The 27,438-nt window shown below is 41.1% G+C and overlaps 1 protein-coding gene across 10 annotated transcripts in view; it reads right to left on the bottom strand.

Moving 5' to 3' along the window:
• The window catches only part of AGBL1 (AGBL carboxypeptidase 1), a 239,592-nt gene that overhangs the window by 136,078 nt on the left and 76,076 nt on the right, over positions 1-27,438 (bottom strand). For all 10 annotated transcript variants that reach the window (XM_086848700.1, XM_086848702.1, XM_086848699.1 and 7 more), the window contains one exon: positions 26,810-26,990. In XM_086848700.1, coding sequence (XP_086704826.1) covers positions 26,810-26,990 — 181 coding nt within the window. The remainder of the gene's footprint in view (positions 1-26,809; positions 26,991-27,438) is intronic.

Genomic DNA, 27,438 nt, shown 5'->3' with positions numbered 1-27,438 from the left:
TTTCAATAAATGTTCCCCTCTGTGCAGATGAACAAAATTTATGGATCAGACCTATTTGCAATCCAGATTCCATTTCAGAAAAGGCAAGCTGGAAATAGATGATCTTTAAGGTCCCTTCCAACCCAAGCCATTCTATAAGAACAAAAAAAACCTCAAAACAACCAACATACATCACACCACCAGAAAAAAAAATCAACCCCCACAAAAACCCAATGAAATTTTTTTTGTTATACATTCCACCTGCCTTTGAAAGGATGTGGTTATTTTCCATTTTAGTGGGTATATATCCTTGAATTCTTTCTTTGCCAGCACATTGTATCTTCCTTGCTGATGTTCTACTCCTGCACTTCTCTCCAGTGTTGTGAACTCTTGGCTGACAGTGTGCCTGGCTCCCTCACATATTCCTGGAGACCATTAAAGCTTTGAGGGACTTGAGCTGTGAGTTAAAAATACTATCACTACCACAAGTGGAGACTGCTTCTTGCATCAGCTAAAAAATGATGCCTTGCAAGTGGTTTAATAAGTCACTGCAGTTACTGGGGAAAAAAAAAAAAAAAATTAAAAAAAATATAATAATAATAATAGCAAAAAAGAAAATCCCCAAATTCCACTCTCTTGTGGACCCTCCTGCTCACAAATGTGTGCACCATCTCCCCTACCACATCCCTTCTCTAAGTGTCTTGGGTAAAGCAACAGAGGAAAGATTGAGCTCCTCCAGTACCCAAGCGAAGGAAATAATGTGTTTTAGGAATGCCAGACAAATGATGACTTTGAATTGTCCCTGTATGAAATCTGGAACCACCACAAGGGCCACACACTCAGCCTGTAGACAACAAAGTGTTACCAATAAAACATCCGTTCACCAGGGCGGGTGAATAATTACTGAATAATGATAATGGCAAGGAGACACAAAGAGATAAGTTCTGCATCTGGAATTCTCTGCAAAACAAATTCAGCCTTCTGCCAGCATCAATCTACTCCTGGAGTGAAACCTCAGACATGAGTGCAGCAGTGCTGGAAGGGCATTTGGGGGACTGATGAGCAGCGAGCAGAACAGCACAGGGAAGAAAACCCACACACACAGGATTATGTGTGTAGATGCAGTAAACTCTCCTTTACTTGTTTGCTTTCCCCCACAAATATGCACTGTGAGCCTTCAAACCTCAGCTGAATCCTAATTCTGATACTAAAAAAAAACACAACAAATTGCACTTACATAACTGCTCATCTGAGCATGGTGTCTCTGGGCACTTCAAAACAGAGAAGTTAAACGAAGCATTCAATACACACTTATTAAAATAAAGTATCCACTAGAGAAACCTGATGGGCTTGCAGAGCACTGCAAAACACTCAGGAAAAAAAAAATTAAATGTACACATATAACAAGCAGCAGCAGATAGAATTCTTGTCAGAGAAAAAAATAAAGTAAAATTCTCCAGAAAGCTTCACAAACCCTTTCAAGATTTGGACAAAGTTTTAAGAGACCTCATTCAAGGGCTAAGTAAAGCTGGCACTGAGAATTCAGGATGCACAGAAAGATTTAAAATTCCTAAGAGGTCCTATCACAATCTCAGGGGAGCTGAGAGACTTGCAATGGGTACCTTGCTGAACATATTAACAGTCCAGGCCTTGCTGGAAGTTTCTAGTAAAGAAAAACTAGGGCACTAGATAGGAACAAATGCATGGAAGTGGTTCATATATACTCATGTGAGCTAAAAATCTAAGCTGCTTTTGCATAGCAATTGACAAATTTTAATTGGGGACTAGTACGATCAAAAAAATTCCCTCTTGAAACAGATTTGTAAAGTGAAGTTACTTGAATACTGAAATAAATGACCTGATTTTTCAAAATATGGAGCTATTCATCATAGCCTATTGAAGTTCAATGGAGTTGCAAGCACTCAGCATCTTCCAAAGTCAGGAAATTCTTAACTGGCTTCCTGAAAAAAAAAAAAAATTAGATTGGGTCAACTAATTTATGGTCCTTAGCATTCATTTTTAACTCTCTCCTTAACATGAATCAGGAAGCTTGAAGCATCAGAAGATATCAGCAGAATTTTCCAGAATGGAGGACATGGTGCTTTATCCAAACATTTTGGGCTGTTTTCCCATAGCTCTTCCCTGCCAACCCCTCCACACACTTGTTTTTAATGTAACATAATAGAAGAATCGTCTTTTAAAGGGGTACAAATTGTGTATATGTGAATATATGGGGACAGATGGATAATCATGAAGACACTCACGAAGAAAACTGATGATCAGCCTTCCCATTTTGGTAAAAAAAATATTTAAAAATCTTTCAGATAAGTGGCACTGCCCTTTTTCAGTGAGTTAAGAATATCAGGTCCTGATCAAAAATTGAAATATTTCATTGGAAAACAGATGACAAAATACCAGCCTGACAGAGCCCCTTATTTAGACAAGGAGAAAAGCAAAAGAGAGGAGAGCTGTAATGTAACCTCTATATCACTTATGATAAGACACAGAGAAGGGAAATCTACAGCTATAGCTCTCCTACTTGGACAGCCCATGGATAAAAATTGACACAGTGTCACTAAAAGTAGTTTATATCTCCTGGCTGATCCAACTAAGCACACTCAAATAGCAACCAAAGAATAGGCCCACGTTGTTTTTCTTTATAGAAATCAACAACCAAGGGCTACAGGTTTTTTCTGCCTGTATAAGAAAACTCATTTTAACCTCCTTATAGAGAAAAAAAACTATTTAGCATATCCATGCAGAGGAACTGAATGCATTTTAGCTGTTAATACACAATTAGGCCCAACAGGTGGATGACAGCACTGATGCACTGCATTTACAGGGCAGCACAACATCTGCCTCTAAGGAGAAACAGAGCTGAGATCCAACTTGGAGCCAAGAGGTCTTCAAAATTCTCTGCCAAAAATACAGTATTCTGTCACTGCTAGGAAACTTCAAAATACTGTTTTCCGTGCAGATGTGACTATAGTGCCTCTCTCAGTAGAATCACATTTAAACAGCAGAGGAATAAAATTTTCTCAATTTCAAGATGGAGTTGAAAGAGAAACGGGCACGGTGCTTCCTTAAAATAACAACAAAAGCCTAACAAAGTCTCTAGAATCATTCTGATTATACCCAATAGTGTTTTTCCTTTTTTAATTTTTTCAGCGTTCCTTGTTCTTTGAGCTAATTCTACCACTCAGACCCAAGAGAGAATAAAGACTCAGCTGCATAACATTTAGTCAATACAGATAAGCTCACAGAAATATCCCCTGCAAAAATCAATGTGCAAATTCAAGCAGGCCATTCTGATCAGGTGGAATAAAGGTTGTACAAGGTTGCCAATTATTTTGGCTTCTCTTGTATTTCTGGAATATTTATAAGCAAGGGAAGTCACCTGCAGCCTACAAGAAAGGATCCACTTAAAACTTTGACCACTGTTCTACCCTTCTTGACCACCTTCATTCCAAAAACATTCTATAATTAATAATGCCATAGATAGGAACAAATGCATGGGAGTGATTCATATATACTCATGTGAGCAAAAAAAAAAAAAAATATCTAAGCTGCTTTTACACCTCAGTTAATAAATTTTAATACTTTTAATAGCTGTAATTTTTGTTAAGATATAGCAATGTTTAGAACCAGAGAAAAGTAGAACTAGTTTTCCAAAAAGTTGACTTTTCTGAGCAGTTGGCAAGTTTGATCACAGAAATTTGCTAGTGAGGGGAAAAAAGTATGCCAAACCAGTCATATTTTTTGCCATTTTGAATGCCCAAAATAAAATCTACCCTCTTTAAAAAAATTAAGCATCCCTATCCTCCCTCTGAGTGCAGTGAATGTACTTTCTGTGTGAAATCTCCATTTCAATAGGACCATCTCTTTTCAGACTATCACTGGGACATTTCAAACAATTATATAATCATTAAATTAAGCCCAAAAAGCCTCTTTAAGGTATTACTGCCATCACTGTATAGATGGCTAAAGTAACTACAAAACAGTTTAATGACTTGCTGGAGATTGCACAGTAAACATTTGAGAAAAATGGAAAAATGATGATTCAAAGAGAGAAAAACATTCATAGGGTTTTTTAAGCTGTTCACAGCCTGAAAAGCAATTACTTAGTGGTCCTCAAAGGATGCCATGAAGGATGCTTATCTCTATTCCTGAGCACTGAAAATTACCAGTGACAGACAGCAAAAAGGGATTGCAACCAGGAAAAGAACAAAAAATAATAATTTTTTTTTAAAAAAAATAGGCCTATAGAGCTCATTTCTCTCCAGCTCACAAGGCAAATTTGTTGGCCTGAAAAGCACGCTCACTGAATTGCAGCTTTGAGTGTATTTCTCATGGTGTGACTCCACAGCTGCAAAACCCCAGCTGCAATTAGGAAAGCGTAGGGCTGGATCTTGTATCATCCCACACGCGCTGCTCTCCAGCGGTGGCAGGCTGCAGCTGGCCTGCCAGCCCCAGCTGCTGTCGAGCAGCAAGGCAGGAGCTGCAACTGTGTGCAAACAGTAGTAAAACAGCAATTTCACAGGTGTGGAAATGGGCTCAGTGTGGTTTCAGTCCAGCACTCCCATCAGGTGAATACGACTTCCTCGGGAGAAGTCACGGAACGGGTTTTACACCACCAGACGGGGAGGGCTGATGAGGTGAGTGCTAAGTCTTCAAACAGCCAAAAACATCACCACTGAATTTCAAAGTAAAATCACTTCAGAGACAAAAAAAAAACCCCAAAACCTCCTCATGATTCCAGCCATTCTCCAAAGGTTAAAGATTAGTGTGGTGCCCTTCTCTCACACTTGTCTGAGAGGATTCTCCTGTCTTCTGCAGCATGATTTCTCTTAAGAAACAACACTGCATCAAATGGTTCACAGATGCCAAGGATAAATTAACAGCATGATAGTTTACATCCAAACCCACAAATTCATTCCTTCCTCAATATTCAAGTTGACCCTAAATGATCCATTTTGGTGAATCTTCTGAGTCCAGCCTCTAAAAGGTATAAGTAAAGCTCTCACTCAGCTGGTGTAAATCTAAGGTAATTGCACCACTAGAAGATACTGGCAAAATTAAAAGGACTTAGTGCTTAACATCCACTCAAACCATCATTTATTGCTTAGTTTTGTTTGACCTGTGGTATGTGGGTATCCCATCTTTCCCTCCCTGGGTCCCCCAGTAAAGCCCATTTGACACTTTAGAGAAGAAAAAGTCATTGAGACTCAAAATAGATCTCATGGGCAGCAACACACCAACACAGCACACATCTCTCCACTGCAGGGTTTCATTTCAAGCTTCCAATGCTGCTCAGGAATTTCACATTTCATCCTCATGCAAAGAAAACCAATTATAATCTCTCCACCTCTCCAAGATTTAAGCAAGCCTTGAAAGAAAAGAAAAAAACAAACCAACAGTACCCAAAATGTTGAAAGCTGTCACATCAAAGACAAGACAAAAAACAGTCTACCAACCATCCTGTGCAGATACACCTCCTCTCTTCCAGTTTGTTCCAAGTGCAAAGCTCCAGAAGAAGAGGAGCTGCTCTACTATAAACTGTTGTCTAAGTAACATAAAGACATTGACTAGGCCAGGAGGTCTCTTGTAGATAAAGATGAGGGTAGTTGAGGAGCTGCCAGTTCCCTTCCTGCCTCTTAAAGGTCTTTACTTGCCTAACTGGCAAAGCATTGAGGAAAAGTTTCCCTTGGAAAGGGTTTCCCTGTTCTGACACAGTGCTGGCACACATGGCACGAGAGGCACTGCCTACTGCTGCAACAGTTGGGAAGGAATGCCAGCCCCATCATTGTGAGCAGATTGTTTATCACTGACACCAGAAAGCTGCTGGAATGGGAGGACTTGGGCCCAGCACTGCCAAAAGGGGATGTTTGGCCTGGCAGTGGGAAGAAAAAGGGATGCCACAGGGCTGTCCTAACTTATGCTACTGGCACTACTCCTTGGGTAGAGCTCACTATCTTGAATTGGCAGAAAGACCTCAGAGTTCAATCCTTCTCTCCCCAAACAATTCTTCAATCTGTCACAAAGCACAACTAATGGACATTGAAAGGAAATAGGTGATTTTTTTTATTTTTTTTTCACATGCTAGGGAGATTCTCCCATATAAATTTTAAATTTCCCCTTTGGAAGAGAAAATGAATCAGCCTAATTTAAAGATCTCTGCTGTTGGCCTACAAAAGGAACAGGATCATTCTGCAGTCAGAGACTGATCTGCTGTCACCATTTATTCCAAGATCCCTGTTTACTCTAATAAATCCTTATGCTCTTGCCTTACTCCAGAGGACAAATAATCACCAGGTCTTTCTCATCTAACAGGGTCAGGAAGATAAATGCCCCAAAGCCACTCAGCCTTGCAGACAGCAACAGCTTTGGGCTTTCATGGTGCTCCTTCACAGCTACTTCTGTTCATGCTATGGGGTCCTCCAGGGATGATTTGTCATAGCCCATAGCAAGTTGCCTAACAGTTCCCCACATAATTCAGTGACAGGTTACATCATTGTTTCTCCTGGAGTGCCTCAGGGGGTCTCCTCCTTCTTGCTTTTCCTTTGCCAACTTCCACTCACATCCACCATCTCAGCAGGGATGTTATTTGAAGCAATGACAAAGTTTTGGAACAGGTTCCAAGGTAAATTAGTTTTCATCCGCTATGAATTCTGCTGTAAATTATACTTGCATCCCATAAAAAAATCTCCAGGACAGGAAACTTTTAAAGACAGTGGAGGCTCAAAGATCCCAGTGTTTTATTACTGACCTAATCAATCCCTTAAGAAGCTAAAGTAATCTTGCTGCAGCAGCAGTTTGGGAGATACCATTTGAATAAAATAATAATAGGAATAAACTCAGAAAAATCCCTTTTCTTACAGGTTATTAAATCCTCCTGAAGCAGGGGAAGTGTCAAGAATAAAGCTTAGGAAAAACGGCTGGATACAATTTTTTTACTTTCATATGTGTAAAGTAACTCAAGTACCTTGAAGGAAAGAATCACTTCCTTGGGTATTCTGATTCAGCAAGCTAAGTTGAAAATCATTCCAAAACATGCTTCCCATCATTACAAAGGGGCATTTGAGTCAACTATGTTCTCAAAGTATTATTTACAGTTACTTCCCAAGATTTCATCAAATGCAAAGTGACTATGCTGATTGAATGGACACAGCTCCTTAATTGCATTCAGATAAGAGAGCTGCCTGAATTTTATTTATTTACTTACTGATTTATTATTATAATTTAGCTGTCTGCTTCCAAATGCAAGTATGTCTTTGCTGCTCCATTAACCTGATCACACACCTGTGTTTCAAACTCAGCCCAGAATGTCCACACAGGAAATACCTCTGCAACACTTGGGGAAGCCATGCCCTGCATTTTATGGCCAAATCGTGGGTTACATTTTTAATGAACACCTGTCCAGCTTTCCTACACAGTAAATAGATATTCTCCAAGAGATTGTGTGTGCACATGTAACATCAGGTGCTAGCAAGAGTTGTAATGGCAAGGGAGCATCAACACATATCTTCCTTTTATCTCCTCTTTTAATTTTTCCCCAAATAAAGGTTTCCTTTCCATCACAATCCTAACACAGTTTGCTGCTTGTTTCATTCCTCTGCCAACAGATGTTTAAGCCAGATGTTTCACTGCCATTTTCTGATTGGTTCACTAAGCAGACAACTTGTTCTTAAGACAGAGGGATCAAAAACAAAAACAACACCAAAACCAAAAACCACAGGAGACATTTACACAGCACAATTGGGTTACGCTTCCAGTTACCAGCAGAATAATTGTGAATTTCCAGCTGGGTGTAGGAAAACAAGATCCAGTCATAAGACACCTACGTTGACCAGTTTGCCCTTCAAGCTAAAGGCTGTAGAAATGCTTCACACAATATTACTCAGAAGACCATCTAGACAGCTATTTACCATTTCCTGAAACAAGAAAATTAATCAAATAACTGTTCTCCTATTCTGTATGACTGGCCAGCAGAATATGCATTTTCAGAACATTCACAGGCTCATATTCCAATACCAAAGATAGCCCTGTTAGAATTCAGGGCATTATGCTACACATTAAAATAAGCTCTTTAGAACAAGGTAATAACAATTGCTATTCCTTCTGCTCCTGGGCATTACCTCAGCAAACTTAAAAAGCTTTTTCCTTACCTTCCCATCATCATTAGAATGGCCTGCTCAGAATTCAGTATTGACACTTGGTGTCCCCTATTTGATCTGATGATGACTACAAATGTCAGGCTTTGTCCACTTGGACCAGGCTGCCGTGTGATGCCTGTCAATTCTTTACTCTGCTTTCTTACCTTCCTTTCATCTGCTATTACACTGCATGGTGAAAAATAAAAGATGTTTTCTTTCTGTTGCCTATAAACATCTTCATTGCACTTCAGAATAGCAGGGGGGAAATAATTACAAATGGTGAAAAACAGAACAAAACAAAAAAAAAAAAAAAAGAGAGGAGAAAAGTGAACCCTGCTCCTCAGTGAATTGATGCATCAATACATATATTTGATACATGGCCTTTCTATACCCACATACACTGCAGATATGTCACAGATCATTTTGAATAAATAAGTGATCTTCCTCCCAAATGTATCACTAGCAAGTCTGACACAATATTTTTTAAAAAAAATCCAGAAATTATACACAACACTCATTTCTGTTCCCTACTAGACACTCATCATTTTTTACCTCCAGGTAGGACAGTTTATAAAGGCAGCTCCTTTCCCAAATCCCTACTGGAAGCAAAAGGAATAGTATGCTACAATCAGCTCCACACAGACAAATGTTTTATTCATAGCACACAGCTAAAAAAATATATATATATATACCAGTTAATCTTATCTAAATAAAAACCACAGTGTGGCTTTTAAATTATTTCAAATTATTTTCTTAACCTGCTGAGGTTTTTTTTTTTAATTATTTGGGACCAGTGGCACCAAATGCAGATACAGAGTGGAAACCCAGAGATGTTTACAGTAAGTCATGGAATCCTGGGGCCCTTCCATATATGCTACAGATAAATGGATTATTACTAACAGAATTTTTAAAACAAGTGATTAAAACCAATTTCATTTCACTTAGCCAAAAGAATTTCAAGGAGGAGAAATGGAGAAAACTGCTTCCATTTTCAAGTTTGATGGCTACTCTTCTCTTGTAATTCTTCCCCACTACCACCTGTTTCATGCTTGTCATTAATATCATAATTACTGAACTGTTAGTCAGAGAATTTACAAGCACCACTTATTATTTCTTGGAGATTAAGGGAAATTGCCATCGAAATGAAAGCTGTGGTTTGGAAGATATAAACCCAGGAATCTTTTTCCTGGGATTTGAGCTCGCTGCAGATCTGAGGAGAGTTTAAGCTACACTAAAGATTCTGAATGCTATTAATTTGACCATATAAGACTCTCTCTTATTTAATATAAAACAGTCTACATAAGTAATAGGGGGAAATATTGTAATAGCACAGGCCAACAGGGAGCAAAGCTACTTAATGAATTGAAAAGGAAGAATTATTTTAAAAATTCAGGAGAACTACTAGGCCAAATTTTCCCCAGATTGAGGTATATTGTCAGAGCAGCAGAGGGAGGCCAGAAAGGGAAATGTGACATAATACCCATCAGAACAGGGTAAATAGAATAGCTGGCATAAGACACACCCTTTTTCAACAAGTACTACAGCTCCTAAAACACACAGAACCCTAAATTACTCCTGGGATCTTGGATACCAGGTCTAGGTAATAATTAGTCTACCTAATTATTAATAATTAGAACAGCTCCAGAACAGCTGGAGAAACCTTCCTACATACTGTGTGGAACCTGGCCTCTCTGAGCTACAGTGTTTTGTGATCATAGAATGGTTTGGGTTTGGAAGGGACCTTCAAGGTCATCTTGCCATAGGCAGAGACACTTTCCACTAGAGCAGGTGGCTCCAAGCCCCATCCAGCCTGGCCTTGAACACTTCCAGGGATGGGGCATCCACAGCTTCTCTGGGCATCATGTTCCACTGCCTCACCACCCTCATGTCAGCATTTTTTCCTAACATCTATTCTAAACTTATTTTCTATGAGTTTGATGCCATTCCCTTTTGTCCTGTCACTCCAGGCCTTGTAAATAATCTCTCTCTTCTTGGTTTCCTTCAGGTACTGAAAGGCCACAATTAGATCATCCCAAAGCCTTCTCATTCCCATTTCTCTTAACCTTTCCTCATAGCAGAGCTGTTCCAACCCTCTAATCCTCTTGGTGGCCTCCTCTGGGCTCCAGCAGGCTGATCTTCCTGTGCTGGCCCCAGAGCTGGAGGCAGCTCTGCAGGTGGGCTCTCACCTGAGTGGAGCAGAGAGCACAATCCCCTCTCTCCCCTGCTGCCCACTCTGCTCTGCACCCAGCCCAGGATGTGTTTGGCTCTGTGGGCTGCCTGAGCACATGGCTGGGTCATGTCCAGCCTCTCAGCCACCAGCACTTGTTCTTGTCAAACCCCAGGTGATTTCCCATGGGCCACTGCTCAAGTTTGCCCTGCTCAATGTCCTCTTTTGAACCCATCTGACAAAAATGAACTATTTTCAAGGAGTCTCTCTACTACCAGGAAACAACAGTCAACAGTTCTCTGAGCAGCCCTCACCAGCAATGATAAGCAATGAGTGTGGAGCTTCCAAGGTCCTAGGTCCACATCATGCTAAAGAGGAATTTTAAAAAATCCCAGTGGATTACCAAAGAAAAAATAAATAAAAATGAAAAGTGGGAGATTGGGAGACAAAAGCCAGAAGGAGAACTGCATGGGGAGAGAGACATTCACAGAGAAGGAAAGGGCAAAAGTGTAAGACAAACAAAGACAGATTCTGAACCGAAAAAAAATTAGGATCTAACTCCCTGTGGGGGTAAAGCAAGGGAAAAAACACCATATGCTGGGATAACAAGGAAAAACAAGCAAAATATTTACATTTCTTTTCACATAACTGAAAAGGTATAAAGCTTAAGAAGAACCAGCTTGGTACTCTGGAGGTTTCTCAGCATTGTTTTGTTTACACACAGAGACCCAGGATGTTGCTTAGAGCATCTTGCATTAGCCCCACAGAGCAGAATTACAAATGAGAAACCAGATCATTCTCTGGAAATGTTGCTAATATCAGTCTCCTATGGTTAATAAGCTTCTGCACTGTGGAGGTTTTGGCTGAAAGTTCATGCTGCAAATCCAAATAGCACTGAGCAAACATCAGATTGGAATCCTGGAAAAAATGCCAAACACTTGCACCAAAAACCCGGAAAGATGAGAAAAACAACACTCTCCTCATCTGACAATGTTGCTTTTCCTTCCCTGTCTCCTGCAAATACTGAAAAAAATCTAATTTTCAACACACTCCTTGTTACCAAAAATTCTAATACAACACAATTTGTAGACTATAATTATAAACCAGACAGTGAAACATGAAGAAACTGAAGACAACAGCTGTTCTCCAATCCAGAGCTAAGAATACAACACTATCAGTCCGAAAAAGTGATTACAGCCTATAGGACTTTTAAACCAGAAAAAAAGTAAAAATCAAAGGCTGGGTTTCACTACCCAGCCTGAGATGCCAGTCCATCATTTGTGACTGTAAGCTAATCTGTTGACAGATTGCTCCATCAGGTTACAAGACACTGGCATCATTTATCTGTTACTGAAATGCAGTTAAAACATTCAAATACAATAAAGTGACACCTCTACATCATGTTGGAAGGTAAGCAAGAAACAGTTATCAACAAAAATTAGTGCTCCAAGGGAGGGAACAGCACAAGTGTTTGATACATCATCAAGGATTACTGCCCTATTTAACAAGATTCCTCTGATGACAGGTAATGACAAAAGTGATGGCTCATAGCCTGGGATATAGATTTTGCAGACCAAAGCAGAAGATGCCACATGGCCACATTCCTCTTCTGAAGGCAGTGCACAGGGCTCACACTTCCAAGGGTTGTCTGAGTTGAGACAGAATTCAATATCCAGAATAGAATAACTCAAAAGGTGCCATAGCTGGAGTAAACATTAACCTTCACAATATCTGGAAAAGTATGTTCTTGTCATAGCAGCTCTGGATTTTATTTAATTGTTGTATGGTGTTTTGTAATCTATTTTGTGTCAAGCATGCACACTGAAAGCAGAATACACTACAGCATTCTACAGTGCTCACTGCAATGACTTAAATGATCATGGAGAGATGCATGGAGGGTACAGAGATGCTTTTCTTCACTCTATTGTTTCTTATGACTTCTTATATTAAGTGGAACTGGAATTTACAATTTCTCCCTGCTTTGCTTGTTCACCTTTCTCCCAGCTTAACTTTTCTTTTTCAGCCTTACCCTTTAGATTTCTTAACCCTGGCTATGCCATTCCAAGCACTTCTTTTCTCTGTACTCAGCCAGGTCTGCCTCACTGTGACTTCAACTATAGGAGTTAGCAAAATTGGCTGCTTTGATTAGAAATGTGTGAGTGGAAGGCAGATAATAGCCCAGTTCTCTACACCTGATCTCCCAGTGAGGGGTCATTGATAGGGGTCAACATCTGAAATAAGTGTCTCATCACATGAAGAGTTTGTGAAGGAAAATCTGTACTGTCAAATGAAGTGGAGCACAGCAGCACTGGGAGCTAGAGGGGCCTGACTTATCTATGTATTTGGGTTGGTTTGTGTTTAGCAAATTTTATTCTAGGAAGGAGCTTCCAGGAACTGTAGAACCTGAAGTCCTGCACTGAACTGCAGCACAGATGCACCTGGGGGACTGACAACTCCATCCTCCCAGAGATGGATTTGCCAAAGGGCTAAGGAAGCTGTAGCCACCCTTCTCCAAGTTCATGCTTTCATCCCATATGCAGTCAGGCTGCCCTAATAATCTGGAAGCAAGGGGATTTCCTTAAACCAGTACACTGATGGGCTCTGATTAAATTATCTCCAGACTAATTAATTTCTTGATTGACACTTGTAACATGAAGACCATGCCAGATAATTTGACACTGGCCATTGGTGAATCATCAAGTTAAAGCCTTTCCTTTAAATGTAACTGTTATGAATGAAATGTCACATGGTGACATTTGATATTTTGCAGCAATTACCACTGTGCATGTGGGCACATAAGTACCATTTAAGCAGAGTCAGACTCAGGCTTTTAGGAGTTCAGGGATCAAAAGAGACAGACGTCTTGTCTAGGTTTATAGACTACATAGCTATTGAGAGTCCATTAATCATGTAGAGGAAAAAACAGCCATTATGGCTAATGAAAAAAGAGATGTGGACTCAAGGAGGTTGAAATGGACAGGTGCCTGTTATGCCACACATCCTTTGATCCTCCTGAGCAGCCACTGGTCCATCTTGCAGTCTGAAATGAATTTTAAAAGATAAAGAGCTACTGTTGGACTAAAAGTGACATAGAGAGAAGTCTGAGATCAAGTCACACACTTTCCAACAGTGGGAGACACAGAGCTGCAAAAGCTTGCCCCTTTACTGCTGAACTTGAGTGATCAGAACAAGTAGGAAGTGTCCTACAGACAATGCTCCTGTGTCAGATGTGTTGAGAGTCAAAGCCCTGTTCCTTCCCTCAAGACTCTTTTATCACCCTTACCTTCATAACAGCACTTGTGCCTGTGTTTCCCATGTCTCATACATTTAGGAAATCACAGATCAGGACTTCCATTCCATTGCATTTCAGACTCAAACTACCAAACAGAGGTGAAAGGAAAAAAAGAGAGGAAATCTGAGGAAAGAGGGCAAGTTTGAAGATATATCGGGACAGAATCTTGCTCCCAGTCCAAAACATGGTTCTAAACAGGCTTTCTTTACAGAAAGCTTAGATGTTTAGGACTTAACTTGGTGGCTTTTTGAAAATTTTTGTCTTCATGATTTTTGAGACAACTGTTGAAACTGAGGTTTATTCTTGACAAAGATGTAAACTTCGGAAGTTTCAGCAGAAAAAGACTTTAAAATTCTCAACTCAAGACTCAGAGGCTATTTTGCCCATGAGAACATGCACTTCCAGCTCTCATATGCTGTCTTTTGAGCACACCATTGACCCTACCTACAGCTTCCCCCAGCTGTTTGTGTAGCTGCCTCTCGTTTTGGAGTGTTGAGAAGAAGCCAGCATGATGGATAACAGGAGTCCTTTGACATACCATGTCATTTATCACATAACAGCCTCAATCCTGCTAAGGTGGCCTTCTCCATATGTCACTGTCAGCTTCTGTGCCACCGCAATGCATCAAAAAGAAAAGTTTGAATATGAAGCACTGTAATTCCTAAGTCACAGCTCATTGCAGCTTTCCAGACATGAAGAACCATTCTGTCTATCTGCCAGCTTGTTTGTTTAATTTTCACTGTCTCACATATGTGAGAAATTAAGTCTTCAGTGTGGAAGAAAACCAGAAAAAGTCAGAGGTCTAGCAGAGGGAAGGAAGATAAAAATCTCTAATTCCATCAGGAATCCAATGTGACATTTTGAAGTGGAAAAAGAAAAAGCAGCCTATAGCCAAGAGTTATTAGGGAATTAAGAGTAAGAATTCTTCCTTCTTCCCACTCAAGGAAAGAGGTTCTCTAAAGGGCTGAAAGGTTCTCTAATGGGCTGATGTGAATGAAGCAAGCTTAAAGCAATGCAGATAAGCTCCTGAACTCGGCTGCCTAATGGACACCTATCTCATCTCTTGCACCCCTTGAAGGGTACAAAATGCATTGTAGGCTTCAAGGAAAGCCTCTTGAGATTATCCAGCAGGTCCTGCTTTGGGCTACCTAAATTAAGCAGAACTCACCTGCCAGTGCAGGATTTCAGCAAGTTCCCAGGGGACACCTGAGAGCAGAGGGGAGGAGGCTGGAGCCACTGCTCCTCTCTGTCCCACTGACACAAACACAAAACTCTCTGTGCAGTCTCATGGGCTTTACCACAGATGGCAAAGGAAGCATGAGCCACCCACACTTTTCCATGACCCTGATAGGATGCAGCCTGGCTCAGGTTAATTAAGTTTAATATGGAGTTTGGGCTGCCTGGAGCACTCACACTTCATCCAGTGTTATCTTCCCCTCTCCAGTGTGAAATACTCAAGGCCACGACTCTTCATTTCTAATCCCAAAACATTCCTGCAATAGGGTAAGACCCCTTTTCTCAGCTTGCTGTAACAAACCTCCCTCATCCTGCCCCGCTCATAGACAGCACACCCAGCACCATCAGGGCATCCATGACTCCTCCAGATGAGTCCAGAACAGGCTCAGTTTTAGTTCCAGTGTCCTTGAGTGATCCACGACTGAGGACAGCTCCCACATCCAGCCAGGCAAATTGTCCTACCACCCATCCTGTCTGTGAATCACCATTTAGAAAATCTAAGTTATAAGCTTCCTTTTCACGTTCTTTTAGCAGGTTACAGAGCTTACTGTCCTGACCCAAACTTACATGAATCATAGACCCATTTCCCATAAATTTGCATATCACTTCCAGTGATTCACAGACTCCCCCAGCATGAATGGTGTTAAAACTCCAAGAATTAAGATGTCATTTTGTATCACAATAAGTGACTTACAATATATGGCTCCCCACTTCCTTGGGTCATTGTCATATAGTCTTAATGTATTTCCATTTCACACAGTTTCCTTCCAAAAGGATCACAGGCAAGCTACAGCTTGAAAATTAATCAATGAACCTTTATTATGCTAACCCTTAATAGGATTACTAATATGAAGGAACTTAAACATGAGTTTTTTACACAGGAACTGTTTACTGGCAAAGCCTCATCCTTCTGTGACATTCACATTGCTACTGTCCTTTCCCAACATCTACTCTTTCTTAAAGAACAGAAGGAATATTAAACACAATCTTCTTTAAAAGCAGTATTTCCACTTGTCATAAGTCAGATGACTCAAAAGTTCCTATTTTTGGTGCAAATGTCAGTGTGCTGAAGATCTTTGAGCAGTTTAGCTTCAGCCTAATAGCCTTCCATTTCTGTGTCAGATTGGATATCTTCATCCTCTCTTGAATATTTGCAGTAGATACTCTATATAGATATATTAAAAATGTGAAAAAATAAGAGCCTATTGAGCCTCCAGAAAGCCTATGAGCTAAGTCACTAAAAAATCCTTTAAAGGCCTTTGTAGTCCTATAGGCAGCTCACTCCCTGAAGCTGCAGAATGGAGCTTTGAATCAACAAGATTGCTTCTGCTTTCCTTTGTCTTTCAGAGTTTGGCATAAAGACAGACTTGTTTATGTGCATGTAGGGAAGGAGGGAGCATAAGAATGATAATTCAGCTAGGGGCAAGCCTTGGTCATTATTTGGGCCACTAGGCAATGGGGTTGAATTATGGCTTGCCGTGACAGTATCCTAAATAACTGTTAGTGGGAAATATTATCTTACATTACAGAAACAATTACAAGAGTTAACCATTTGGAAAAGGAAATCATGCTGCTGAAGATCTGCCATTCAGCCACCACAGCTCACATTCCTCAGATTAAAATAGAAATTTCAAAGGGAAAAGAAGAGAAATCAATCCAAGTTTATATCCAAGTAATGCAACATGTTTTTAGGGTAGCACACACCAAAACATATGCATATTTGTGTTGCTGATTTGCACAAACCCATTCTCATAGGATGAACATCATAATTGAAAATGAGAGCACAAATGGCCACTTAAATGCCTAAACCCCAGCTTGAGTAATTGTGCATGCACACATATATCTGTTTTTCAAGCACAACTGCATCCTTTCAATCCTGGCAATCTGGATCAAAATGGTTTCTATTAGCATTATATATGCATTTACATGCATAGAATACTGTATCATTTGGACCTCAGAGTTTTTGGCAAACCTCAAATCTAACTCCTTATTTAGGTTTCCATGAGTTTTAAGCAAGAATTAGCAATGACAGAGTTGTACCTGCACCATATCTAGTTTGTGGAGAATTAGATATCTGCTCTTTAGGGACCAGCTCAATCTGAGACTGCATGGAAAATGATGGTTTTGGAGCTGCCACATGTGTTTCTCAGAGATTAATAAAATACTCAGGGAAAAACACAAAACAGAAGGGGGTTGATTGCACCTAAGTGATTTATTTTCTGTGCTTTGCAACATCTGCTGCAGACCTGGTTGTCACAATTTCTACCCAATGGCCTGAAACCAGAAACCCCCAACATTCACAAGGCAATGGGTCCATCAGTTATGAAAGAGCCAAGTCCAAAGGAGGGGCAGAAAGCAACGCCTGAAAATAAAGCAGGTGCTTTGTTATGGCACTTTGAGAGCAAAGATATAACAAATAAACTTCTGTCATCAGTCCACACTGTCAGAACAGACACTCATCAGTTAAAACAGAGAGAGAGCAATTAACACTGTCAAAGACAGTTCATTAGAGAATGAGCCACTCCAGGTGGACTCCGAAATTGCGTGGGATCTGCTTCTCCAGCTGGATCTCTACAATCTGTGGGGCCTGATGGGATTCATCTGGAGATCTTCAAAGAGCTACTGATATTGGAAAACCCTTCTCAATGATTTTTGAGTAGTCTTGGGAATCCAGAGAGGTTCCAGATGACTGGAAGCTAGCAAAAAATTGTCCCAGTTTTCAGGAAGGGCAAGAAGGACCCCAGAAACTACAGGTCTGTCAGTGTCACAGGTTTGGGTCAGATAACAGGAAAACATTCTTACCCAGAGAGGGGCTGGTCACCTGAACAGGCTCCCCAGGGAATTGGTCACAGCACCAGCCTGACAGAGTTCAAGAAGCATTTGGACAATACTCTTTGGTACATGCTGTGACCCTTGGAGTGTCCTGTGCAGGGCCAGGAGCTGGACTCAATGATCCTTATGGGACCTTCTTGGCATATTCTGTTATTCTGTGATAAATAACAGCCGTGAGCTGGGCTTTTGTTTTGATAAGAAATTGTGTAATGAAAAGATACACTTGATTTGAAGTATTTCTACTGTTTACAGCAACAGAGTCTTTTTCTTAATGTTCTCCTTTTTATTTACATTCCCAGCTGTATCACTGTTATGAGCCTGAAAGCTCAAAACCATTGATAGGGACACTATTTGATTTTTGAATAGACTACATGCTGGATGGGATTACATCCCATTCAAAGCTGTCTAAAGATAGACAGAGAAGTAGCACAGTTCAAGGGTGCCCTCACCTGCATGTCAGGGAAAGCAACAGAAATTATTGTGACTTCAAACACTTAGCTGTTCTCAACCTGAAATCCATGTGCATGTGCACAAGACCAGACAATGAAGTTATTCAAAAGCAAACTCTCTTTTATGTAACATGAATGTTCTGGAGGGGAAAACAACAGTTCTCTCGCTGTCCTTGAATTGCCAGGCTCAGCCTCTACATGGGTTTACAGCAGGACACTTGACAGGTAAATCTGCAGACTTTGGTTTGGCTATTCCATGCAGATGGTTCAACCCACAAAGTGTCAGCTGCCTTTCCAGAGATCTCAGTATAACCCAAAATATGTTATTTTTGTCATCTAAAAATATCCATGAGAAGTATAGCTTAGTCCTAATCTCCCACAGCTCCTTCTACTTCACTTTCAGACCTTGTGTCACCTCTCTGCTCTCACAGATGTAATCCAGCCCTGCTTTGGCTAACATTATATCCATCTAAGCATAGAATTCACTGCTACTCAAACGAGGTGCTAGAGATTTTGATTATATAGACCAAGATCTGTTAGAAAATTGGATGGGAGATCACCAATTTTTTTTCACATCACTGGAGCAAGGACTTCAAGTCATGATAGTGCACTGTAGAAATGACTGATTAGTGCAATAAACTATGTGGCTACATAAAGCCTCTTTCCCTGGTTCTTCTCATTTCTGAATGGTATTAAAATAGTTTATGAGTGTTCAGCTCCTTTGCACTTTACATCCTCTTATGTGCCATAACTGTTAGAGGGAAGACAGAAAAATCATCACTTTTTTAATCTTTGCCTTTTGTTTTTATGCTAATGACCTTTTGTTATCCAACAGACAGTGAATACAGGAAATATTCCTCATGAAGTATGTTTTCATTAATGCCATTCCTGTTACTGCTGGCAGAAGACACCACAGACCAGGAGCTAGAACTGAGAACCAAACTTCTGCTTTAGGCAGTGCTCCACGAGAGCCAGGGTCCCTGGGAGGACTGGTACTTCCCTCTCCTTTAAAACCTGAGCTTATGAGCATTTTGGGAGAAAAATGGGACATGTGAAACAGGGAAGGAAACTGCTACATGTTGTCGTGGAATGCAGCTGGAAAGAACTCTCACACTTACACCTTGTTACTGCTTCATAACTTAAAAAAACCCCTCCCAACAAAACCACAAAACTGCATTACATGAAGATACTGACCTGATTAGGAATTATGTCTGTATGTTTAGCAATAAATCCTTTTTCCTATTGGAATTCTATGACATATACATATATATATGCAGAGTAGAATATAGCAGCTCTTCTCCAGCTGATGGGAGTCCTTAAGTCTTTGTTATTTGTGGCAGACAAACAAGAGCAATCAAAAAGGTGAATTAGGATCTAGACTACATTGTCCACTACCACTTCTCTGTGTTCTGCTTTCCCAGACACTGAAGGATCCTGAAAGATAGCATGCAACATATAACAATTTTAAATGACACAACCACTGGTTAAATTCAATTAGCCAGTTCTAAAACACTGTGGAAACGTTTCTCACTTATGCACAACCCTGAATATAGCATAATTTCCAAGGAATTTTACATCATAAATCACCCCTATTTCCATACAGAAAACACCAGCACAGGTACCTGAGAGTCCTTACCAAGGTTATGGTATCCTGGAGTAGGATGTGTCCAAACACTAACTTCAGAGCTGTGTGCACAGACCCAAGGTGCACCACCACTGCAGCTCTTTTCCCTGCCACTGTCAGCCCCTGCTTCTGTATTTTCTCCCCTTGGCTCAAACTTGAGCTATACAACTTCAAGAGCCCTTGTTTTTCTACCCCTTCAAGACTCTGAGCTATTTTGCAGGATTAAAACTGTGCTGCACCTTTTTCCTGACTCCCAGCAGTGCTGCTCATTTAGGCTGCAGAGAAGGTTTTGATTTCTCACCCTCTCATTGCAGTATTGACTCAATTTTCTGTTTTTTATTTTCTTGATGCTTCTGTGGGACATTCAGCTGGGTTTATAAAATTAGGATGGCAATTTGCTGAAACCACTGGAGCAAATTTTGTCTGTGTAATTACCCAATTGCATGTGCAATCACACAAGCCATGTGCACAGGTAAACAATTCAACTTCAGCTGGACCTCTGTAGGTACATTTTTGCACCGCAATTTTGAAAACATGAGCTCTCAAATGAAGCTTATTTTTGTAGATAAGGCTCTTCATCACTTTTCTACAAACACCATTTCCACTTGCCAGTCTGTTTCCCCAACCCAAGGTCATTTTACATCCCCTCTCCTATCACAGTATTTTGCCAGTTTTTAATGCTACATTTGAATAACAGATTCCAAAGAGAGGGAAGGGGGAAAGTGAGAGAGAAATACACAAATAAATAAGAAAGTTAAAGAACAATATTAACCAAAACACATAGCTAACCCAGCACAGATTTTTTCAAAAGCAAAGTCATGGAAAATCAGCTTTACACTTGCAAACCTAAGCTCCTGATTTTTTTTGTTCATAAGCTTTCAAAACTTTCAGTGCACATTTCACAAAAAAATTATGTGTTTTAATACTTAAAAGGGCCAAATAGCCACATAAAATGAGAAATGTCACTTGGAACTCCAGGGATGTCCAGTTTTCATGGCGAAAGAAACTGCCTGATTTATTACACAGGGTAATATATGAAGGTATATTACAGGAGACAATAACCTTCATTCCCAGGCAATTTCAGCTTTCCAGGTAGTGTGGATATTGCAGTAAAGTACTGGACATTCTTCATTGCATCTATAAAAGTGAAGTTTTTACAATTTCATTTTGTGGACTTCTCTTTCCCATCCTATGAATAACAACTCCATCTCTACATCTGTAGCTTCCAACAGTTTTTAACTCAGGTAAACAGACTTGATCTTCAGATGGATGCTCAAAAGAGCCCCTTTACTTGTGATATTAGTTCAATTCCAAAGTATTCAGCTTTGACATTGGTGTTTGATGTCTACCACAATCAGCTCCAAGGTACCATCCAAGTTCAGCAGCAATTACACCTCAGTGTAAATTAGCTCATGCAGCCAGTCGGGCCAGGGTTTGCATGTATGTCCTGGAAATCCCAAAAAAAAGGTATGGAGAGACTCCTGGTTTTTAATACCTTTCCCCAATTCCTGCACTGGTGATACTGAGGTATCCTTCACAAACTCTCATCAGGTGGTTGTAGAAGTCATTGCAGCAGGATGCTTTCCCTGTGCCAGGATGTAAACCTGAAGAAGAGCTGCAACTACACAGCTCGGGGCTCCATGAAGTGCCAGGGCTGAGATGCTGGGTCAGGCTGCATGGAGCCAACAGCCCAGCATCCTCTTCATTCCCACCAATCCCTCACTGCACAGCCTGTGGCAATAATGCACCAGGCCCTAACAAGGCACCAGCTGCTCCTTGCCTGTCTCTCCACAGAGCCCAGCACGGGCACAATTGTGATGGGAATAATACCCCTCAAATGGGACTCAAATAAGCACAATAACAAACAAAAGGGATAATGACACACAATCAAGCTAACAAGAATTATAATATAATTCAATCATCTCATTAACTTTACTAAAAGCTAGCTTTGTTCACCAGTCTCCTGGCTCCTGAAAATGTCTTCAAAGGAGTGCACACATCTGATTATAAACTCACATCATCAGTTAGGAAAACAGACACGAATGCAGAACAAAGGGATTCCTTTCTGAGCCTGTGGAACAACCTATTCATATCTAATATTCATGCTAACTTCACAATGCAAGGTAGTAAATAGTTCCCAAAAGTAAATAGCTCCCAAAGGCTAGAAGCTGAAGTGTCTAGTAGTCCAAGGCAGTAACTGAGCCCACACCCAGTGATTTTTGTAGTAAAATTTCCAGGTGACCTTGCATCAGCAGCATGAATTGTACAGGAAAGAGCACAGGGACACACACACAACTCATTGGGCACCTTTACTGTTTCAGAGCTTACAAAGACTGCACACGCTTTAGCAATTGGCAGCTGGGGGACTGATGAAACACGGAACAATGCCTTGGATCCTCCAGTTTTTAATTTGGCCATTAACTAATTAGATTTCATGACCATTTAGAAGACAGATGTTATTGCAGTCTCCATTCTATTAGCAAGAAAAATATGGTGCTTCCATGTGAAACCTGCCAACATAGGAATGAGGCCCCCTGAATTTAAACAAACCCTAGATCCTGCCCACACCACACTTCTTAGTCAAAAAGCAGCAGTTGTGTTGATCAGTTATTAGGCTGGACATTGGGACAAGCAGTTATAAGCAACAAATTGTGTTCATTCTCTGGGTCAAACTCCTGAAAGCACATGGGATATGCTGAAGATAAAAGGAATTGTAGCAAAGCACCCGAAATTCCAGCTATACAGCTTCTGAGAAACAAAACCACCAAGCAATAAAGCCAACTACTGACACAAGGCTGGTGCTGAGTCCCACAGACAATGATATCGCACAGGATCCTCTTTTAGAGGCTCAGGCACACTATAAATTAGGTGAGGGTGTTAAAACAACAGCTGGCTGCTAATTAGTCACAGCCCCCCTCAGCAGGGTATCAGCAAAGTGGCAGAGAACATCTCAAGTAAATTAAATTTTAAAAAATCCTACTGCAATCACTCCCCTGACAGACCCTTCCTCCATCTCCCCTCTCAGCTTTTTATTTATTGTAATTACTTTAGTAATAAGATTTGTTTCCTTGTTATTATATATATTACCATGCAGGGCAACAACAACAACAACAAAAAATAATAGCTGGGAAGAGTTATGGAGCTTATTTATCTCCTTGGCTGTTATTGGGCCGTTGGGTGGAGAGAGCAATGAGGAGGTGGGGGCCTGGGAAAAGCAGTAAATAGAAAAGAAAGCATATTCCTCGGGAGCAGAGACATATGGGGGCATATTTACGAAGGAGGAAACACTGACAATGAATGAATAGAGCTAATAACTCAGGGGGCCCAGCAGCCCTGGCTGATAAAGGAAGGAATAAACAATCCTGCACTGGAAGTGCTGTCAGAAGGGAGAGTCCTGGGGTGCAGCTGTCTGCAGGGGCACGTTCATCACAGGAGAGCCAAGGATGGGCTGTCACATCAGCACAGCATAAAGGGCCTTGGATGAAACTGGGGCACCTTCCACAGCAGAGAGGAACCCAGACAAGTGTGTGGAGCAGGGCCAGACACTGTTTCTGGTTGCTCCACCAAGGAACAATTCACAGAAATGAGAGCTAAGAAATACTGCAGCTCATATTTTATCTCGTGCTGTGCAGGCACTAGCCACATTTGGTACCCTAAGCTCTCAAATCCATCACTGCCCTCTCAGAGGAAGGCAACAGAAGCAACACCCAAGGCTCCAAAGCAGCCAAGAGCTGTAAAAAATTCTGCTCCAATCAAGGAAAATTAGCTGACCCTTCATCTACACCTCCCAGAGCCACCAAGCATTCCAGTACAGACATTCACAGAACTTGCACCTTTGTCATCTCTGAGGTTTTAAGGAAAGCACCAGTGCACACTCTTGCCACCATTCCATGTGTCTCAGAGCACAGCAGTGTACTGAGGGTTGAGTCTTTCACAATTTACAAGATGCTCATTTTTTATCCAAGTATGCCTTGCCCTCCACATATGCCTACCCAACTACTTCTGGCAAGGTGGTGACAATTTAGGTGCAGAACTTCTGAAGAAAACATGGGGACAGACTCATAGAGCACGTCAAAGAGCAGCACAAGACTCCTGTAGCACTTCTCTCCTAGAGAGAGATTCCTTTAATTCAAAACCACTCCTTTCCCAGCCTTCTCACATCTCTGAGCTATCCTTAGAGGAACAGACACATCACAGATTAACCAGTCTGGAGAGAGCCTTTGGAGTGTGTTTGCAGAGTGCATGGCACCAATTTAGAATTAAACTTCTCCTTCAACCCTCTGACCACAGAGAAGCAATAAAGAGAAGGGGGGATGTCTGCAGTTGTACAGCTTTGTGTGACATCACCTCAAGATTTAGTCCTTAAGGATGCAGCTCAGCATCACAAACTGACTCCTCAGACCAGCCATTAGCTTTTTTTTTTCCTATCCCTGATCCTTTCTGCCTCTTATTGCCCAGGGAACATGATGTGTCCATTCAGGAGAGTAGGCATTAATACAGGAGAGAAAAAGGTCATTTATACAAATAGTGTGTTTGGGTACAGAAACAAATGTGCTGCTTCTTCTCCTTTTAAGATCATCCTTCCAAACAGAAGGCACCAGGTTCCAAAGGTTAACTGGGAGCACACTCCTGTTTTCCTTTGTAGTTTTTGAGAGTGTGCAGAAGAAAACTGTTCTAGAAGGCGTTTTAGTGGGCATTTCTCTCTTTATTTCAGTAATTGTCAAAAAAAATGAAGCTTTTCTCTGATAGGTTCGAGGAGGTAATGAACAAAGCCCCAGAGTAAACAAGAAACAAGATAAATTAAAGTGGGGGTAGCATCAGTGGAGGGATAGAAAACCTTACCTGCCTCACCTTGGAGAAGCAAAGCTTACTCAGCCTGTGCTGGGGGAGGGCAGGTGCAGGAGGGAAGAGGATGTTTTTAGAACAGATAAAAATTAGTCCACAACTATATTCCAAATGAAAAATCAGGATTTCCTCTACCTAGCTGCTAGTAAGGTTACCCCATGGCTTTGAAGAAATCATGCAGCTTCCAATAAATTCCCTTCATCTAAAAAAGACTCACCAGCTCCCATCTCCACTCATTTTGCTTCATTAATTTACAAAATTCATCAAGTTCTTTTCAATGAAAAGCCTCTTTGATTCAACAGGAGGGAAGAGTGAGAAATGGGAATCAGATGAAGAGAAAAAGGAAACATTAAAATCAGGTAAAGGAAGAGGAAGAATGTGGAAACTCTTGCACACTCCCACAAGCTCTTACATACCCACACACACTCTTGCATGCTACCAGTAAACCTGAGGGCCAGAACAAAACTATTTATTTAATATAGAAGGCACCAAGGCTACTAAAAAGCATAGATATAAAGAAACAAGGATATGTGGGCCATAGAAGGCTTCACAAGAGAGATTTTTTTAATTAAAAGCATGAAGGAATTGTTTCATCCCCTCCACAGGCCTCATGATCAGTAAAGGAGATGTGGCCAAGTCCTTGTTTTCCTGGTCCTATCCATTTAAGATTCAGTAAAACTTGTCCTCATCACCAGATTTAACAACTGTTCAAGTTCATCTGCACCACAGAACAAAAAATTCCCTCCTGTGTGACACAGGCCTGGGCCATACCCTTCATTCAGGGGTCACCAAGAGCCACATTCTCCCTCCTGAAGGTCCCTTCTCTGCTACACTTGATCATGACAGCTGGAGGAAAAGGTCAGCCATTCCCTTCACTCCTGCATCTGATGGGAAATTTAACTAAGTGTACTGAGAGGAAAAAATAACGGGGAAAAGACATTTTTTGAAGAAAAACAAGAATTGTTTTTCTTTTTCTTTCTGTCTGTGAGGATCGAGAAAGCATTTGGTGCCAAGAGAGGCTTTGAATACCCTGGGGCAGTACCCAGCTATTCTGAACAGTTCTGGCAGACCCAGGCCCTGGGGAGCACAGCAGCCCAAAAGCTGTGACTTAACACACAATAGAGTGTCAGAAAAGCCCAAGGTGCTCCCTGGTGAAGCACTCACCCCAAACTCAAATGAGTTTGAAACCCAGCTCAATGCAGTTGTTACTCAGGATTTGCTTTCCTGTTCCTGCAACACTCAGCACAACCCAGCCCCAAAGCAGGTGTGGGACTGTAGCTTAAGGAAAGTTGTTCCTCTAAGCTTTGTTGTGTTCTAGTGCTTGTTTCAGCCCACATTTCAGCTCTTTAACTTGTCAGCTGCAATAAGCTGGGGACACAGTTGTTGCAAACCCTGCAAGGCCCCATGTTAGGTCAGGACAGCAGCCACTGGTGGAACTTGATCATGATATCCTGCCCTTGCATTGGGCAGGACCAGCAGTTATTAACTCACTGCCACTCCACAAACACCCAAAGTCCACTGTCCACAGAGAGGAGGAGATATGTTTTCCAGCAAAGTGCAAGCCCACCTTAGCTTAGTGCCTCTTCAAGGCTTCCCACAACATTTATTGCAGCTCAACATATTAGAAGCAGAGTTGTACCTTTTTCCAGTCATGTACAGGGAGAGGGAAGTTAGTGTGGGTGGAGAGGGAGGGTATAAGGTAAAGAATGCAAAAAGGAATCAATATTTTCCAAGATCAGATTCAGCATCTCTTAGGAAACGTGGGAAGGAAGATTGAAAAGAAGGTGGGAGAAGGAAGAAGGTTCACTATACAGAAATATTTCTGTGAAAATTTAAGAAATCCTTATTCATCCTCCCCCCCACCAGGTTATACAAAGCATTAATTACAGCCAGTTTTTCCCAAGCATATCTGCTTTGCAGCTGTATTCTGCCCTGCTGTTTTAGCAGAATGGATAAACCTCTGTTTGTCAGTAAAGATCCTGTGTCCCCAGCACCACTAATACTCCTTCCAGGGAATTGCAAGATCTTGTGGCCACAGACAGTGCAGAACCACACACACCTGACCAATGCAGGAGAGCACTCCAGGCCATGTCTCAGATTCCCATTTTCCATACAGGACTGATAACAGGATGAATAAAACACGGGGCAAAGGGAATTCTCCCAGCACAAAAGTTGAAGGTGAGACCTGCTGGGTGCACAGACAAAGCCCAGAATCAGAACCTCACAACTCACTTGCCATTGATGACTCCATCAGGATTAAGCATGGGCACAATCTTGAAGACGAAACATTTCCTCAGGAGCTCAGCAATGGGATCACTGCTCACCAGGAACTCCAGGGTCCCCTTCATCACCCAGCTGGCGTTGCTCTCACCAGGGTGAACACGGGCTGTGAGGAACACGTAGGGACGGCTGCCTGCAAAAGAAAACAAAAACACCCCTAAACTAAGCAGGGCTTTTCTTTGAGAGTAAGATTTTGCAAGTGGATTTTATTCCTTTTGAACTTAGGTAACAATCCAAAACTCATTCAAAGGAAAATGCATCCCTAGATACTCCAGATATTTTCTCAAGGTGCTATTTATAAGCTGATCACAGATTTGGTCCTCAGAACCACCACAGAGCCTGTTTCATCCCAATCTCTCTGCTTATTCTGTGATGACTTAAGTCTTTACATGCACCATTAGAAAGCATTCTGCAGGTGCAGGTTACTGCCTCTCCAAATAGCTTTACCATACTTTTTAGTAATTATTGAAAGTCTGATCCCATCAAATTCCATTAGGGTTTAAAAGGCAGCAAGAAATTATTTAATTTTCTAAGGTCCTGCTCCACTTTCAGTATTTCACCATAAACAACTCAGAACTTTC

The sequence above is a fragment of the Cyanistes caeruleus genome, chromosome 13 (genome assembly GCF_971803275.1).
Source record: "Cyanistes caeruleus chromosome 13, bCyaCae1.hap1.1, whole genome shotgun sequence".
Taxonomy (NCBI): domain Eukaryota; kingdom Metazoa; phylum Chordata; class Aves; order Passeriformes; family Paridae; genus Cyanistes; species Cyanistes caeruleus.
The sequence above is the reverse complement of the archived record's forward strand: the minus strand, read 5'-3'. Positions and strand labels throughout refer to the sequence as shown.